Below are 17,094 nucleotides of genomic sequence, written 5' to 3'. Positions count from 1 at the left end.
CAGGTCGGTTCGTCCGGCCAAGCTGTTGAGTTGTTAGAGTAGTGTGACAATCGAGAATTGTCAATATGTATCTTCTAACCATTGTTTGATGTTATGATGCAGAACTAAGAAATGGCTGGATGAAACAATGTTGCAATTGCTGCTGCTCTACAGGTTGTTGCTTAGGCTGTGCAGAATCAGCCTAACGCGGGTGTGGTTGATGAGTCTCGTACTTTGGGAACGTTTCAGAGGGAGAATCCGCCTATCTTCAAGGGTAAGTATGATCCTGATGGAGCATAAAATTGGATCAAGGAGATTTAGAGGATCTTTCGAGTGATAGACTTTACAGAAGCACAAAAGGTACGCTTTGATACACACATGCTGGCAAGTGAGGCTGATGACTGGTGGATTAGCATTTATCAGAGGTTGAATGGAGCAGATGAAGAGATTACATGGGCTGTCTTCAGTAGGTAATTCCTGAGGAAGTACTTTCCTAAGATGTCTGCGGGAAGAATAATATATCATTTATGGAATTGAAACAGGGTGATTTGTCATTGATTGAATATGTTGCTAAGTTCGAGGAACTGTCAAAATTCTATCCTCATTATAGTGAGGCAACTGCATAATTTTCCAAGTGCATTAAGTTTGAGAATGGGTTGCACCCAGAGATCAAGAAGGCAAATGGGTATCAGCAGATTCGTATATTTCCTTAACTGGTGAATAATTGCATAATTTATGAAGAGGACAGTAAGGCTCACTACAAGATCATGAGTGAGAGGGGAGGTAAGCAACATCATAATCATGGAAAAACTTACAATGCTCCAGCTGAAAAAGGTAAGCAGAGAGTTGTTGATGGTAAGAAGACCATGGGGAGGTGCTCCTACTGACGTCGTATGTTACAAATGTGGGAAACCTAATTATAAGAGTAATGCATGTACTAGGGAGGTGAAAAGGTGTTTTCGTTTAGGTAAAGCTGGACATGAGATAGCTGATTGTAGACACAAAATAGCTGTATGTTTCATCTGTGGCGAGGAAGGACACGTCAGTACTCAATGTTAGAAATAGAAATGAGCTCATACCAGAGGAAAGTTATTTGCTTTAGCTGGGACTCCCACACCCAGTGAAGACCGTTTGATCAAAGGTATATGTTTCATTAATAGTTCTCCTTTAATCACTATTATTGATATCGGTGCTACGCATTGTTTTATTGTTGCTTATTATGTGAATAGGTTGGGACTTATTTTATCCTCCATGAAGGGAAAGATGTTCGTCGATACTCCAACTAATGGATCAGTGACTACTTCTCTTGTATGTCTGAAGTGTCCTTTGTCAATTTTTGATAGAGACTTTGATGTGGATCTAGTTTGTTTACCATTGAGTGGTCTGGATGTGATTTCGAGTATGAACTGGTTGGAATGCAACTATGTTGATAATAACAGTTACAATAAATATGTGTAGTTTTCTACTTCTGATGAGGAGGGAAATTGGGTTCTTATCTGCTAGGCAGTTGAATGAGTTGATGAAGGATGAAGCTCAGGTGTTTGCATTTATGGCCTCTTTGTCTCTTGAGAATCAAGCTGCAAATGATGAGTTAGAAGTGGTGTGAGAGTTTTATGAGGTTTTTTAAGATGATATTTGAGATGTGCCGCAAAACGAGAAGTTGAATTTACTATTGATCTTGTCCCTAGTACCAGACCTATTTCTATGGCACCATACATGATGTTGGCATCTGAATTAGTAGAATAAAAGAAGCAATTGGAAGAACTACTTAAAAAGAAATTTGTGAGACCATGTATGTCACCTTGGGGAGCTCTAGTGTTGCTAGTCAAAAAGAAGGACGGTAGTATGAGACTTTGTGTTGATTACTGATAGTTGAATAAGGTGGCGATTAAAAACAAGTATCCACTTCCAAGAATAGATGATTTGATGGATCAATTGGTGGGTGCATGTGTGTTCAGCAAGATTGATTTGAGGTCGGGTTATCATCAAATTCGAGTAAAAGATGAAGTTATTAAGAAAACAGCTTTTAGGACTCGATATGGACATTATGAATATTCGGTGATGCCTTTCGGTGTTACTAACGCGTCGAGAGTATTTATGGAGTATATAAATCGTATCTTTCATCCTTATTTAGATCAGTCCGTAGTAGTATTTGTTCTGGTCTGGGCCGAGCAAGCCCAACCCTTGTTACCAGCCGAGCAGGCCCAATTCCCTTGGGCCCAATTACTGGACAACAGATAAGGGCTGCCCTTCGCGAAGACCCTGGCCGAGCAGGCCCAAACCTTTGGGCCCACTTACTGGATAACCGTCAAGGAGTTATCCACGCACGAAGACCACGCGTCACGCCGCGAGGGATTCGGTCAACCACCTCCGAACCCTACGCTATGATCATCCGGAACGTGAGTCTCCTGCTGACTCAGCCCTAGCATGGGACGTTCTGGCAGTTCCCTAGCACGTGGGCCTCCAGTTGGATTTGGCCCAATTAGGGAACCTTGGCCCAGCGCTGGGGGTTATAAATACCCTCTTTCACTAGAGGGTCAGGTATTCTATTCTTAACTCTAAACCTCATTCTCTGATAGCTATTGACTTAAGCATCGGAGAACCTTGCAGGTACCCCCCCCCCATCTTGCTCTTCCAGCCAGATATTGCGCCTTGACGATTCTCCTGATCAGGTACGATCAGTGGCGCCGTCTGTGGGAACCTTGCTCCCCCTTCTTTAACAAAGATCAAAGCATAACCTTTCACCATCGTCATGGCCAACAACAACATACCTAGTCCTGATCCCTTCGTCCTGGAACAACTGATTGAAGATTCCAGCCGCGAACTGACGAATCGCCGTCGGCAAGAACGTGCTTTTGCCGGACAGAGGCAACAGATTCAGCACATTCAACATGTGCACGACCTTCAACAAGTCCAGAACGTCGAACAAACCCATCCTGAAGGACAAGTTCAGAACGGGGAAGACGGGCAGACCCGGCCCCAGACTGAACCAGACCAGCTCCAAGTGGTGAATGAAACTGATACCCGAGACGGGCAACCCGCTTCCTCGTTCACCCACACCTCTGGCAGACGAAGAAGCCGTAGCCCAGACGAGGAGGAACAGATCAACATTCCCGAGGGCGCTGATCCAACCGCCATCCTCCTACTCAAGGAGCTGCAGAAAACCAACCGCCTCATCCGCCTACAGGGCGACCGCATCCACGACCTGGAAAGGAAGCGACGATATCGCTCCCCCCAACGGAGACGCCATCGGTCACGTTCCTATTCCTCTTCGCGGTCTCCTCCGAGGAGAAATCGCAAGCGCAGTCCATCTAGGTCTCGCTCCCCCTCGAGAAGAAACCGGCGCCAGCGGTCTTATTCCCGCTCTCCACCTCGAAAGACTCGGAAGAATCAGAAACCTGAAACCACTGAAGCCAAGAGTCTCTCACCCGAGCAGGAGCACCGAGGCCCCTCCAAAGCCGTGCAGAAAGTCCGCGAGCATTCTCCAAAAGACAGCCGCAAAATCTCGGGCAAAGCACGCACTAAATCCCAGCGGGGCAGACATTCAAACTCCCCTGAGCCTAGCGACGAAGAAGATTTCCGCAGTCCCTTGTCCGAGCAAATCCGGCGTGTTCGTCTCCCCCGGGGGATGGAAAAACCACCAGCCTTGGACCACTATGACGGGACCACCGACCCCGATGACCACATAAGGAGCATCGAAGCTGTCATGGACTACCATGTGGTACGAGGATCCATCAAATGCCGCATCTTTCCGACCACGCTAAGGAAAGGCGCGATGAACTGGTACAGGAATCTGCCCCCTAACTCCATCCACTCCTGGACTGAACTGAAGGATCTTTTCCTAAGCCACTTCACCGCGTCTCGTCGGCAACCGAAATCAGAAGCGAATCTTGAGGCAGTAATCCAAGGTTCAACGAATCTTTGAGAGACTACCTCGACAGGTTCAACAAAGAAGTTGTCCAAGTGCAGACCGCGGACTACATGAAGAGGTACCTACTCGAACGAGGGCTCCTCCCCGGGAGCGACTTCAAAAAGGCCATCAAGATTGAGGAAGTCCACTCCATGAACGCCCTCCTTCGCAAGGCTCAGGCCTTCATCAGATATGAGGAAGCAGAAGCTGCTACCACGAGAGCGTCACGGGACAACGACGCCGCTCGCAGTTCAAACCATGAGCCCTCAACTTCGAGGCGCGGGCACGAGAGAAGGAAAGACGACAGGTCTCTCGACATCAAAGAACGCCGGGGACCTTCTGGTCGTTTTAACGAATATACCCCGCTGAACGCCTCACGGGAAAGGATCCTAGCCGAATGCCAAAACACTGACTTCAAAAAGTAGAACATCAGACCCCCGAAGTCAAACCCCGCGAGGCCAGGAACCGACAAGTCCAAGTACTGCAAATACCACAGGAGCCATGGACACATGACCGAGGATTGCATTCACCTCAAGGACGCTATTGAAACACTGATCAAGGAAGGTCGCCTTTCAAAATACACACAGAAAGGGGAACCTTCTCGAAGGGACGACCACAGAAACTCTGACGAAGGGAATTCGCCGGACAACAGGCCCCTACAAGTAGCCCTGTCAGTGACCCGACCTGAAGATTTCATACCATCGGTCGGGGCACCTGCCGCACTCAGCAAATGGGAAGGATTCCCATTCGCCATGGTCGTCTCCAACGGCGGAGATCCGGGCTCCCTCACCATCAGTTCAGTGAAGAGAAAGTTCGATGAGCTGCTCAGCGCCAACGCAGACCTCGGCCCTACACTGAGAAAGTTCCGAGGGAAATCTGAACCAATCACCTTCTACCTGGAAGAAATACCCGGCGGAGCTCCAAACGCCACAATTCCTCTGCTCGTCCGAGCAAGAATGGCGAACTTCGATGTTCGACGGGTCCTAGTCGATGAAGGCAGCTCGGTCGACATCATATACTCCCATCTCTTCCGGGCACTCCAGCTGGACGACTCACACCTCACTCCCTACGTGGGTTCAGACCTTCAAGGCTTCAACGGAGCTACCACTAAACCATGGGGTTACGTCGAGCTGATTGTCACCTTCGGAGAAGGGGAGGCTTCTAGGCAAGTCAAAACTAGGTTCTTGGTGATCGACTGCAAAACCCTGTACAACTGCATCATCGGACGCCCCACTCTGGCCGAACTGACCGCCGTACCCTCCACTGTCCACCTGAAGATGAAGTTCTACACGAGGACAGGACGAGTGGCCACCATCAACGCCGATATTGAAGTAGCCAGAAGAATCTTCGACGCCTCCGTCAAAGGATTAGAACTGATCGCTCCGCCGACCAACTCCAACAAAAAGCCAAGGGCCGAAGACAAGCATCCTCGAGGAGACCAGCATCAGACAACCAACGTCAGCTCAGTCGACCTGGATGCCCGGTTTGCAGAGGAAGAACTAAAAACCGGGGAAGAGACGAGGTCGAAGTCACTTCACCCCTTCCGACCAGTTCCAGACGGAGATTTCGAGCTGGTCCCCTTGGGCGAAAACCCTGACAAAACAGTGAAAATCAGTAAAGGGATCCCAGACCTTCCGAGGAAGCAACTCATAGCCTGCCTTCGAGCCAATGCTTATCTGTTCGCCTGGAGCGCCGCAGAAATGCCCGGACTCGACCCTGAGGTCGCCTGCCACCACCTCTCCATCGACCCAGCCGCAAAGGCCGTAGTTCAACGTAGGCGTCGGCAGTCTCCCGAGAAAGCGGAGGCTGCCGAGAAAGCTGTAAAAGACCTCCTAGAGGCAAATTTTATTTCCGAGGCCAAGTATTCAACTTGGCTCTCAAACGTTGTACTTGTTAAGAAATCTAATGGAAAATGGAGAATGTGTGTTGATTATACTGATGTTAACCGGGCATGTCCAAAAGACGCCTATCCTTTACCAAACATTGATAGACTGGTCGACAACTCGGCCGGCTATAAATTATTATCTTTTATGGATGCTTATTCAGGTTACAAACAGATCCCGATGGCGAGGAGCGACAAGTAGTACACGGCGTTCATGACCGAGTCGGGCAATTACTACTACAACGTAATGCCCTTCGGCCTCAAAAACGCGGGCTCCACGTATCAACGGATGATGAACAAAGTGTTCCGAGGGGAGATCGGCGACACCCTCGAGGTGTACATGGACGATATGATCGTCAAGTCTCGAGGGGACACCGACCACACCTCCCATCTCGAGCGCGTATTCGAGCGGGCCAGATCCTGCAAGATGCGCTTCAATCCGGAGAAATGCACCTTCGGCGTCCGAGCAGGAATATTCCTCGGTTTCTATCTGACCGAACGGGGAATAGAAGCCAACCCGGATAAATGCCGAGCGTTCTCCGAGCTCCCCATTCCTAACAATAAAAAATCCATCCAAGTATTAAACGGGATGCTCGCTGCGCTGTCACGTTTCGTCGCGAAATCCGCCCAGCACGCCCTCCCTGTCTTTAAACTGCTACGCAAAGAAGCAGCCTTTGAGTGGTCCGAGGAGTGCGAGCAAGCACTGGCACACCTCAAGCAAGTACTTTCCTCGCCGCCCGTCCTTTCTCGACCCGACGACAACGAGCCTCTGTACCTTTACCTGGCCGTCTCAAACGAGGCAGTCAGCGCGGCTTTGATCCGAGAAACCGTAGACGGGCAAAAACCTGTGTATTTTACCAGCAAAGCCCTACAGGGACCCGAGGTACGATACCAACAGATCGAGAAAGTCGCCATGGCCCTAGTAATAGCGGCCAGGAGGCTACGATACTACTTCCTCGCTCACACAATCTTCGTTCGGACGGATCAACCCATCAAACAACTCCTCAGCCGACCAGACATGGCCGGCAGAATGTTAAGATGGTCCCTCGAGCTTTCGGAATTCGACGTACAGTATGAGAGCAGGAAGGCGTTAAAAGCTCAGGCGCTAGCGGACTTCGTAGCCGAGATGACCTCTATCGCCGAATCACCCAACCCAACTAAAGACAAGTGGACCATCTACGTAGATGGCGCCTCAAGCAGCTCGGGCAGCGGGGCAGGCATTATCTTGGAAAACGGCGAAGGTATTATCATAGAAGTATCTTTAGTCCTCTCCTTCAACACGTCGAACAACCAGGCCGAGTATGAAGCCCTCCTCGCGGGACTGAGGCTCGCCGAGGACATAGGGGCACGAGAGGTCAAGATCTACACTGATTCCCAACTCGTCGCATCTCATATCAGCGGCGAATACCAGGCCAAAAACGACGTACTGGCCGAATATCTCGCGCTCGTCAGAGATAAGATGAAAAAATTCGCCAAAGCAGAAGTCGAGCATATCCCCCGAGAACACAACTCGCGCGCCGACATACTGTCCAAACTTGCGAGCACGAGAAAGAAAGGGGGAAACAAATCGGTTATCCAAGAAATTCTGCCCAGGCCAAGTGTAGGCGAAAACGCGCGAGCTCTACAGATATTCGCCATCGGGGACGACCAATGCTGGATGACCCCAGTGTACAACTTCCTCACAAAAGACGAGCTCCCCGCCGACGCGAAAGAAGCCTCAACAATTAAGAGACGAGCGTGCTCATACACTATCCTCGAAAACAAGCTATACCGACGAGGTTTCTCCATCTCCCTCCTTAAATGCATCGATGCCTCGCAAGCACTAGAGGTACTCCAGGAGCTCCATGATGGAATCAACGGCCAGCACCTCGGTGGACGGTCACTAGCTAGGAAAGCCCTCAGAGCCGGCTATTACTGGCCGACCATGCAGCAGGACGCCAAAGAGTATGTCAAGAAATGCGACAAATGCCAGCGTCACGCCGACATGCACCTGGCACCACCAAACGAGCTCAAATCTCTCTCCTCACCTTGGCCTTTCTCTACGTGGGGAATGGACCTCCTCGGACCTTTCCCGGTCGGCTCCTACCAAAACAAATACCTGGTGGTCGCTGTAGATTACTTCACAAAATGGATAGAAGCTGAAGCGCTCGCTAAAATCACATCCCAAAACGTACTCCGATTTTACAAGAGGAACATACTCGCTCGATTCGGGGTACCACAGGCGATAATAACCGACAACGGCACCCAGTTCACGGACAGAAAATTCCAGGAATTCGTGGCCAAACTCGGGACAAAGAAACACTTCACTTCGGTCGAGCACCCCCAAACCAACGGACAGGCTGAAGCCGCCAACCGGGTCATTCTCCGCGGATTGAAGAGAAGGTTGGGCGAAGCGAAAAAAGCTTGGGTCGAAGAGCTACACAGCGTCCTCTGGGCATACAGGACGACCCCACATTCAACCACGGGCGAAACACCATTCAGGCTAACCTATGGCACCGAAGCCGTGATCCCCGTGGAGATCCGAGAACCGTCTCGTCGGACTGAGTCACCTCTCGAGGAAGAACTCAACGACGAAGTCATGAGAGAAGAGCTCGACATGGTCGAGGAGATCCGAACAGGATCCTCCCTGCGAGAAGCAAAATTGAAACAACAAATAGCGTTAAGACATGACACCAAAGTTATCAAGCGCTCCTTCGAAGTCGGAGACTTAGTGCTCCGTAGGAACATGAAAGATTCACGCGAAGGCAAACTAGCCCCAAACTGGGAAGGTCCGTACCGAGTGTACGATAAGACCGAAAACGGTGCGTATTACCTCGAGAACCTTCTCGGCGAAAAACTAGCTCGACCTTGGAATGCTGAAAAACTCAGACGCTACTACAGTTAGAAACAACCTAACGCTACCCGGCCGCTCGTGACGAACACGAGGAAAGCTGGGCGAGGACTCGCGCCATGGTACAAGCGCGTATGCTCCACGACAGCTTCAGTCGGATAACCCTACCAGGAGGCAAAGCCGACTACGCGGCGGGCCTTACACGCAGACCCTCCGCGGAAGTACCTGCACGGTAGAACCCCAGCTCGCGATGGGATCGTTCACGTCGCGAGCACCTGGCCCCGACCGCGGCCTCGAGCTCGCTTATAGCGCACACCTGCTATGCGCACCCGGACCGTTCCCCACACGCCCGGGCCATAAACCTCGGTCGAGCACAAACATAATTCGAGCATAAACATAAAGCATACTTATTAACGGCAAAATCAGATAAGCAATAAACATTGGAGCATAAAACGGAATATAAAAACCGACCAAGTGGGCCGTAGATATCCAAATGTTACAAAAATTATCCGGGCATCGCCCAACTAGCTACCTTGGCGCGCAGGCCACAAAATATCGGCACACAGGCCACAAAACATCGGCACGCAGGCCATAATCATAAAAAAGAGACTGGTCAAACATCGCAATCTTCGTCCTCGGCACCGTTATCCTCGCCCTGGGGCTCCTGCTCGTCTTCCCAGTCCTCGAACTCCGGGTTTGATTCAATTCGCCCGTCCACGACCTTATGGTATGGACCAATGCCCTTCGTCACCAGACACGGGTTGAGGACTTTCAGTTGATCCACCGCAGCTTTGAAACCGACCCCCAGGGTAGCAACACAGTCAATCTCCAACTCTTTCACCTTGCCCAGAAGCTGAGAACGCGTCACCAAGGCCTTCTCATCATCATCCTCCTCGGCCGAAGGGAGATGAGCCCTCTCCAACTCAGCAATTCTCTCGCGGAGCCTTTTCCCCTCGGCCTCCAAGTCCGCAACCTTATTGCGCTCTTTAACGAGATCCTCCACTATGCCGCTCTGGACCTCATACTTGTCCTTGTACTGTTCGAACTCGTGCTCCAGCTCGTCGTATTTGATCTGGAGAGCATTGTAGTCCTTCTGAGGACAGACTTTCTGAGCATTAAGAGCCAAGGCCAAGGCAGCCACCCTCATCATCCCTTCGAGGTCCTCGGACAAATCCTTGTCTCGAGCCACCCGGTCCCGCCTGACGATGTGCCTCACCTCCTCGCGCTCGAGGAGCACATTCTTCCTTGAAAAGATTCCCCTATGCAGAGTACAAGAGGGCAGCACTATGTCCTCCTCGGAGGGGTTGTCAATGATAAGAGGACGAAGCTCCGCGGTCCCGTCATTCTTTTGCTTCTTTCCGGCCGGAGAACCACGCGAGGTCGTTCCAACCGACGAAGGAGAGCCACTGTCGGGGGCACTCGCGGCAGCCGCCTTGACCTCCTCAACCCGCGATCGTTTCACGGACACTTTGATGGCCCCCTTGTTCTTGGCCCGCATCTTCGTAACTTTGTCATGCAAGTCGGCCATTTTTCCTGCAAAATAAAGAGTTAGAACCAAAAAGATATTGTTCAAACAAATAATAGCTAGCTCACCTAACAAAATCATAGCATCCCCGTAACTGCCGCACTCGAGGACAGCTTTTGTGTTGATGTGCCGAGGCTCCAGCATGGGACTTCCGTCTTCCTCGAATAGGGGATCCCCGTTGGGATACGTACATATTGCCGGCCTAAACCCGTCCACGTAGGAAGCGAGCCGTTGATACCCCCCAGTATCACGCTCATTGAGGTCCTCGTCACGGAAGATGAAATAATCGGTCCCCCGCTCGAAGTGGTCAGGCTGCCACTCCAACGGGAACCGGGCAGACGGACCCACCTTCCTCACCCCATCCTCGATATACTCGCGCTCCTCGAACAAGTGGTTCTCGGTGTCGGGGGTAAGTGGCTTAACCAGAAAGTATCGACTCTTGAAATGCTTGATAGAGTCCTGGTAAATGGCGAACAGCTTCTTCGGCTGCTTAAACGACACCCAACTCCACTTGCCGTCCCGATCACGCAACCTCTGCAAGTGAAACACTCTGAAGAAAAGAGGCAGGGTCGCTTCCACCTCCAAGTACCCACATATGATCTCAAAGGCTCTTAAGAACGCTAAAGCATTGGGATGAAGCTGAGACGGGCATAGGCGCAGCCAACTGAAGACACTCCGTTGCAAAAGAGTGAAGGGAAGACGGAGACCAGCCTCCTTGAAGACGAACTCGTACATTGCGAAACGAGGACCAGAGAATCTCAAGCAGATCCTCTGATGAGATTTAGGCACAAAGGCACCCCAAGAAGGCTCCTCGTCCTGCTCAAGATCCTCGATCACGTTAAAAGCTTCCCTAGGACGCGTCGTGAAGCGCGATGCGATCATCCTCGGAGCAACGGCCACCCATTCTTCAAGTGCTCGAGGGGAGGTCTCGATGACGGGAATGTCCTCTTGCGAGCCAACAGCTTCCTCCCCATCTGAAATGTCGAAGACGACATCATCCTTGTTCTCGTCGGCCATTTACCTGAAAAGCAGAGGAAACCGTGAATTCGACTGGTCAAATCCACCCTTCCACCGCAAGTCAAGTGAAAGGGCGAGGAAAAGGGACGAGGAAAACTCCCCCAATCGTCAAATGGCCGACGAGCTAAAGTGCCCTCAGAGCATATACGTCGCACGCAGCGGAGGTCGGCAAACTCATGCCCTCACCGAGACGTGCAACCTCCACTGCTCGTGGCCTTCATACTACTCTCTAGTAATCCTAAAAGCTGGACGTCTCATTCAAACGTTCTAGCTCCGTTCACTCAAAACTCACTCGGCAAACGCACGGGAGAAACGGTTATCTTCTAGGTTTACTCGGCTAATTAATAAACCTTTCTCGTCACGCTCATCAATCATGCTCGCCTCACTCAAAACTAATACATAAAACTTAAATAAAAACATGAAGGAGACGAAGAACTTACTTGGAGAAAGCGAAGAAGATATGAACGAGACGAGGAGGAGAGCAGTGAGCGGATCTTGAAGGCTTGGAAAATGTTAAGTGCCAAATGAGTGACCTCCTCACTCCTTATATAGGGAAAGAAGGCCAAAGGGTGTCATGATGGCCTAGGCAGCCTAGGAGACGCCATCATTGCCTACACCCCAAAGACGGCTCCCTCCACGAAAAGCTGCCACGCGTCCCAAAGATCTTGAGAACTCCAAAAGACGCCGTCTACTTCCATCCCTAGAAACGGCGCAGTAATGATTACAGCCTGTACAGCTGACACCTGTCAATCACGCTAACGAGTGACAACCAATAAGGTTAAAAACCGAGGACAACAGCCGACAAAGCCCTCGAGGAACCCAGGACTTGGAATCGCTGCCCGTGCTCGGCTAAACCTCCTCGTTAAAGTCATCACCCTTATAAGGCTAATGACTTGGGGGCTCCTGTTCTGGTCTGGGCCGAGCAAGCCCAACCCTTGTTACCAGCCGAGCAGGCCCAATTCCCTTGGGCCCAATTACTGGACAACAGATAAGGGCTGCCCTTCGCGAAGACCCTGGCCGAGCAGGCCCAAACCTTTGGGCCCACTTACTGGATAACCGTCAAGGAGTTATCCACGCACGAAGACCACGCGTCACGCCGCGAGGGATTCGGTCAACCACCTCCGAACCCTACGCTATGATCATCCGGAACGTGAGTCTCCTGCTGACTCAGCCCTAGCATGGGACGTTCTGGCAGTTCCCTAGCACGTGGGCCTCCAGTTGGATTTGGCCCAATTAGGGAACCTTGGCCCAGCGCTGGGGGTTATAAATACCCTCTTTCACTAGAGGGTCAGGTATTTTATTCTTAACTCTAAACCTCATTCTCTGATAGCTATTGACTTAAGCATCGGAGAACCTTGCAGGTACCCCCCCATCTTGCTCTTCCAGCCAGATATTGCGCCTTGACGATTCTCCTGATCAGGTACGATCAGTATTCATTGATGATATTCTAATCTATTACAAGTCATAAGAGGAACATGCTAAGCATTTGCGAGTTGTACTGCAAGTGTTGAAAGAGAAGAGATTATATGCTTCGTTGTCGAAATGTGAGTTTTGGTTGGAAAAAGTTAGTTTTCTTGGTTACATTATTTAAGGTGATGTTATTGCTGTAGATCCTTCCAAAGTAGATGCAGTATTACAGTGGGAGGCCCCAAAGATGGTTACGAATATTAGAAGCTTTCTAGGCATGGCTAGTTATTACAGGAGATTCATTGAAGATTTTTCTAAGTTAGCACTTCCGTTAACCCAGCTGACTTGCAAAGGCAGGGCGTTTGTGTAAGATGTTCAGTGTGAAGAAATTTTTACCGAGTTAAAGAAGAAATTGACGACTACTCCAATTTTGATATTTACCTAATCCTGAAGAATCATTTGTCGTATATTGTGATGCTTCTAAATTGGGCTTAGGTGATGTGCTTAGGCAGAATGATAAAGTAGTGGCTTACGCATAAAAACAATTGATAACTCATGAAAGAAATTATCCTACTCATGAATCTAGAACTAGCTGTTGTGGTTTTTGTGCTAAATATTTGGAGGCATTACCTTTATGGCTCCAGATTCAAAGTGTTTAGTGATCTTAAGAGCTTGAAGTATTTGTTTGACCAGAAGGAATTGAATATGAGACAACGAAGGTGGTTAGAACTATTGAAGGATTATGATTTTAGGTTAAACTACCATCCGGGTAAAGCTAATGTGGTGGCGGATGCCTTAAGTCGAAAGTCGTTACATATGTCGGCTATGATGGTTAAAGAATTAGAATTGATCGAGCAGTTCAGAGATATGAGTTTGGTTTGTGAACTCACACCGCAAAGTGTAATGTTAGGGATGCTAAAGATTAACAATGACTTATTGAATAATATTAAAGAAGCTTAAAAGTCGGATGCAAAATTAGTAGATTTGATGATTGGAGATAATCGGCCCGAAGATAGTGATTTTAAGGTGGACGGGTAAGGTGTGTTGAGATTCCGAGATAGAATTTGTATTCCTGTTGACTCTCAGATGAAAAAGATGATTCTAGAGGAAAGTCATAGGAGTAATTTAAGTATTCATCTAGGTGCGACTAAGATGTACCAAGATGTGAAAAAGTTATTTTGGTAGGCAGGTTTGAAACGCGATGTAGCACAGTTTGTATATGCATGTTTGAGTTGTCAGAAGTCGAAAGTCGAACATCAGAGATCTACAGGATTTATGCAACCGTTAGATATCCCCGAGTGGAAGTGGGATAGTATATCGATGGATTTTGTGACGGGTTTGCCAAGTACACCAAGTGGACATGATGCTATTTGGGTGATAGTTCATAGACTAACGAAATCAGCTCATTTTATTCCAATCAATATCAATTTTCCAGTACCAAGTTAGTAGACATTTATATCCAGGTAATTATGAAGCTACATGGTGTGCCATCGAGTATTGTGTCTGATAGAGATCCAAGATTTACTTCTGTATTTTGGAAGAGTTTGCAGGATGCGTTGGGTTCTAAGCTAAAATTGAGTTCAGCATAGCACCCATAGACAGATGGACAGACGGAGATAACCATTCAATCGTTAGAATATTTATTGAGAGCTTGTATGATTGAATAATGAGGTACGTGGGATAGCTATCTTCCATTGATAGAATTCACTTATACCAATAGTTTCTATTCTAGCATTGAAATGACACCTTTCGAGGCATTGTATGGTCGGAGGTGTAGGACTCTGTTGTGCTGATATGAATTTGGTGAAAGCATAGTACTTGGACCTGAGAATATCCAACAGACTATAGAGAAAGTGAAACTAATTCGGGAAAAGATGAAAACTTCACAAAGCGGACAAAAGAGCTACCATGATAAGAGAAGGAAGGATCTTGAATTTATGGAAGGAGATCACGTATTTTTGAGAGTCGCTCCATTGATCGGTGTTGGACGTGCGTTGAAATCCAAGAAGCTTACACCTCAACTTATTGGTCCGTATCAGATTTCGGAGAAGGTAGGAATTGTTGCTTATCGGGTGACCTTGCCACCTAATCTGTCAAATTTTCATGATGTTTTCCATGTTTCCCAACTTCGGAAATACATTCCATATAAATCTCCTGTGATTTCTATGATGACGTACAAGTGCGGGATAACCTTATGGTCGAGACATTACCGGCGAGGATCGAAGACCGTGAAATGAAGAAGTTGAGGGGCAAGTACATTGCTCTCGTGAAGGTAGTTTTGGGAGGAGCTGCCAGAGAAAGTATGGCGTGGGAATTAGAGAGCGGGATGCGAGAGTCTTATCCAAAATTGTTCGAATGAGGTAATTTTTTAGGACGAAAATATTCTAAGTGGGAGAGAGTTGTAACGCCCAGAGTATTTTATTTATTACTTTAATCGGTTATTTGTGATATAACTATGTGGTAATTGATAACTGTAAGGTATTATTGGTGTTTTGGAGTATTGAGCTACCTTTGTGTGAGCTAGTGGCCTTAAGGATAGAACTAAGGTAATGGGGGTGGGAACAACAGTGTAGAAGTTGGTGGTGTAGAGAGTAGAACTAATTGAATTATATTAGTCAATAATTATTTAGTTATTTAATATTAGATGGATATTATCTAATTAAATAATTGGTGGAAATTCTTGTTATTATTTTAATTTGATAGAATTAGTGGTAATAATAATAATAGAATAAAATAATAGAAAAGGGGAAAAAGAGGAGAGAAATTGTCAGTACCCGAAAAAAGAGAAAGAACAGAAGAAAGAGGAAGAGGAAAAAATAGGGCTCAAGGAAGAACACCATAGTAGAGGTCGAAGCACTCATCATTAGGAATATCAAGGTAAGGGTGGAGTTCTGACTCTATAATAGGTGGTATAATTGTGGGTATGTAAGGATTGTCGAATGTTAGGTTTGGGGTGTACGTTGTTCATAATTTGATCTCTATAATTGATTAGAATGAATAAATTTGATGTATATTTGGTGTTATGGAATGGTTGAATATGTTGTATAATGTGTAGTGATAAATTGTGAAAAGTGGGAACCTATTTGGATTCAATTTTCGAAACAATCTGCTGCATTTCGATCTCACTCATTTTTCTTGAATTAAAAAGATAAAGTGATTTGTATTGTATGAAAGATAATAAAAATTAAAAGAATAAGTACCATAAAAATTTAGGTCACGCTTGTGATCCCAAACGTCAACGCCTTTTCCAACGATGACCAAAAGCATTACCTCTGCTGTCAATAGTAATTTGAAATGTGTGGTATGTGGATGCAACAACGGATTGGCAAAACTGGAGGTTCCATAGGAATTGAAACGGGGACCAGAAAATCTGCTGCAACGTGAAGTATACAGGTTTCTCCCAAAGGGCGGCTTGGCTTGCTCTCAATGCTCGACACCCTTAATTATTAATGATCAAAACAGTCAGTGACGAAGAAAAAAATAAAACACTACAAATTTATATGTACTTTATTTTGTGTTTTCTTACCCATGTCTTTTCCTTCACTTCTCTAACCCCAACATCATAAATATCCTCACCCTTAAATAAAATTTCCAACAAATGTCACATTAACAACAACAATAAAACATCAACAACAATAAATCTGAAACCGAAAAAATAAGAAAGAGATTGGTTTGGAAAGTTAAGAGTCTCAATCTTACCTGAAGAAGGTCAACATAAGATTTCCCCTCGTGCTCATCTGACAGACTCCTCGACCAAATTTCAACTGTTTTATCAATATTTCCAGCACATATATAAAAGAGAGTTGCAGCTAATGTATTGCCAGCCCCCATGAGTTTTAAAGCAAGTGTGTCGCAAAGCATAGTCCATTCATCTCTCTGAGAAAACTATTAATATGTGATGATAAGAATTATACCAGTGTACTATAAAATTATCTGATCATCAAAATTGATGTCCCATTAAGGCGTTCATAGCTTATGCTACAACAAGTTCTAGTTTCATAAATTTATCCAATCAAAATCCAAAACAGAAGATAAATCATCCCATAAACCATCCCTTTTAATCATTATAATAATTATATGAAGATTAATAATGTCAGTAGACTTCTCATGGAGCGGAAACTGTGAATTCTTGGATCAAGTGACTGGAAAAGGCAAAGCAAAAAGTATCATGGGTTTAAATTGAAAATATTAAATTGAGGTAACTATAAGCAAATGTGGCCGATGCTGATGCAGACGCAATTTTGGTCGTATTGCATCCGCAATTGCCGACCGAGAATTGAGGAATTTCCACTCCCAAATTACAATCATAACAAATTTCAAACAAAAAACTAATATCCGATTAGTATTACACATAGATCTATTACCTGTTGAATTCTTTCAGCAACATCTTCTTGAAGACACTTTTTCCCATTTTGATCAATAACATGAAAAATTGAAAATCATCAACAGAAAAAAAACACATTTTTAATAAAAAATCAATGGTGATTAACTAATTAATTGATGAGAAATCAAGAATTATTGTAAAGATTATATTATACCATCCA

At 46.9% G+C, this 17,094-nt stretch overlaps 1 protein-coding gene across 1 annotated transcript; it reads left to right on the top strand.

Annotated features, from left to right (window-relative positions):
• Nucleotides 1-2,731: 2,731 nt before the first annotated feature.
• Nucleotides 2,732-3,904, top strand: LOC131619391 (uncharacterized). Its single transcript, XM_058890494.1, has 2 exons — nucleotides 2,732-3,700; nucleotides 3,812-3,904. Exons 1-2 carry the CDS (start codon nucleotides 2,732-2,734, stop codon nucleotides 3,902-3,904), a joined length of 1,062 nt encoding a protein of 353 aa, XP_058746477.1.
• Nucleotides 3,905-17,094: the final 13,190 nt, after the last annotated feature.

This window comes from Vicia villosa, linkage group LG7 (assembly GCF_029867415.1).
Source record: "Vicia villosa cultivar HV-30 ecotype Madison, WI linkage group LG7, Vvil1.0, whole genome shotgun sequence".
Classification (NCBI taxonomy): Eukaryota; Viridiplantae; Streptophyta; class Magnoliopsida; order Fabales; family Fabaceae; genus Vicia; species Vicia villosa.
The sequence above is the reverse complement of the archived record's forward strand: the minus strand, read 5'-3'. Positions and strand labels throughout refer to the sequence as shown.

What these genes read in the sequence shown, in the direction of transcription:
- LOC131619391 (XM_058890494.1), top strand. Translation starts at nt 2,732, where the DNA reads ATGGCCAACAACAACATACCTAGTCCTGATCCCTTCGTCCTGGAACAA. An exon ending in CTGTCATGGACTACCATGTG is followed by an intron (nt 3,701 to 3,811) that starts GTACGAGGATCC and finishes ACTGAACTGAAG; the next exon opens with GATCTTTTCCTAAGCCACTT.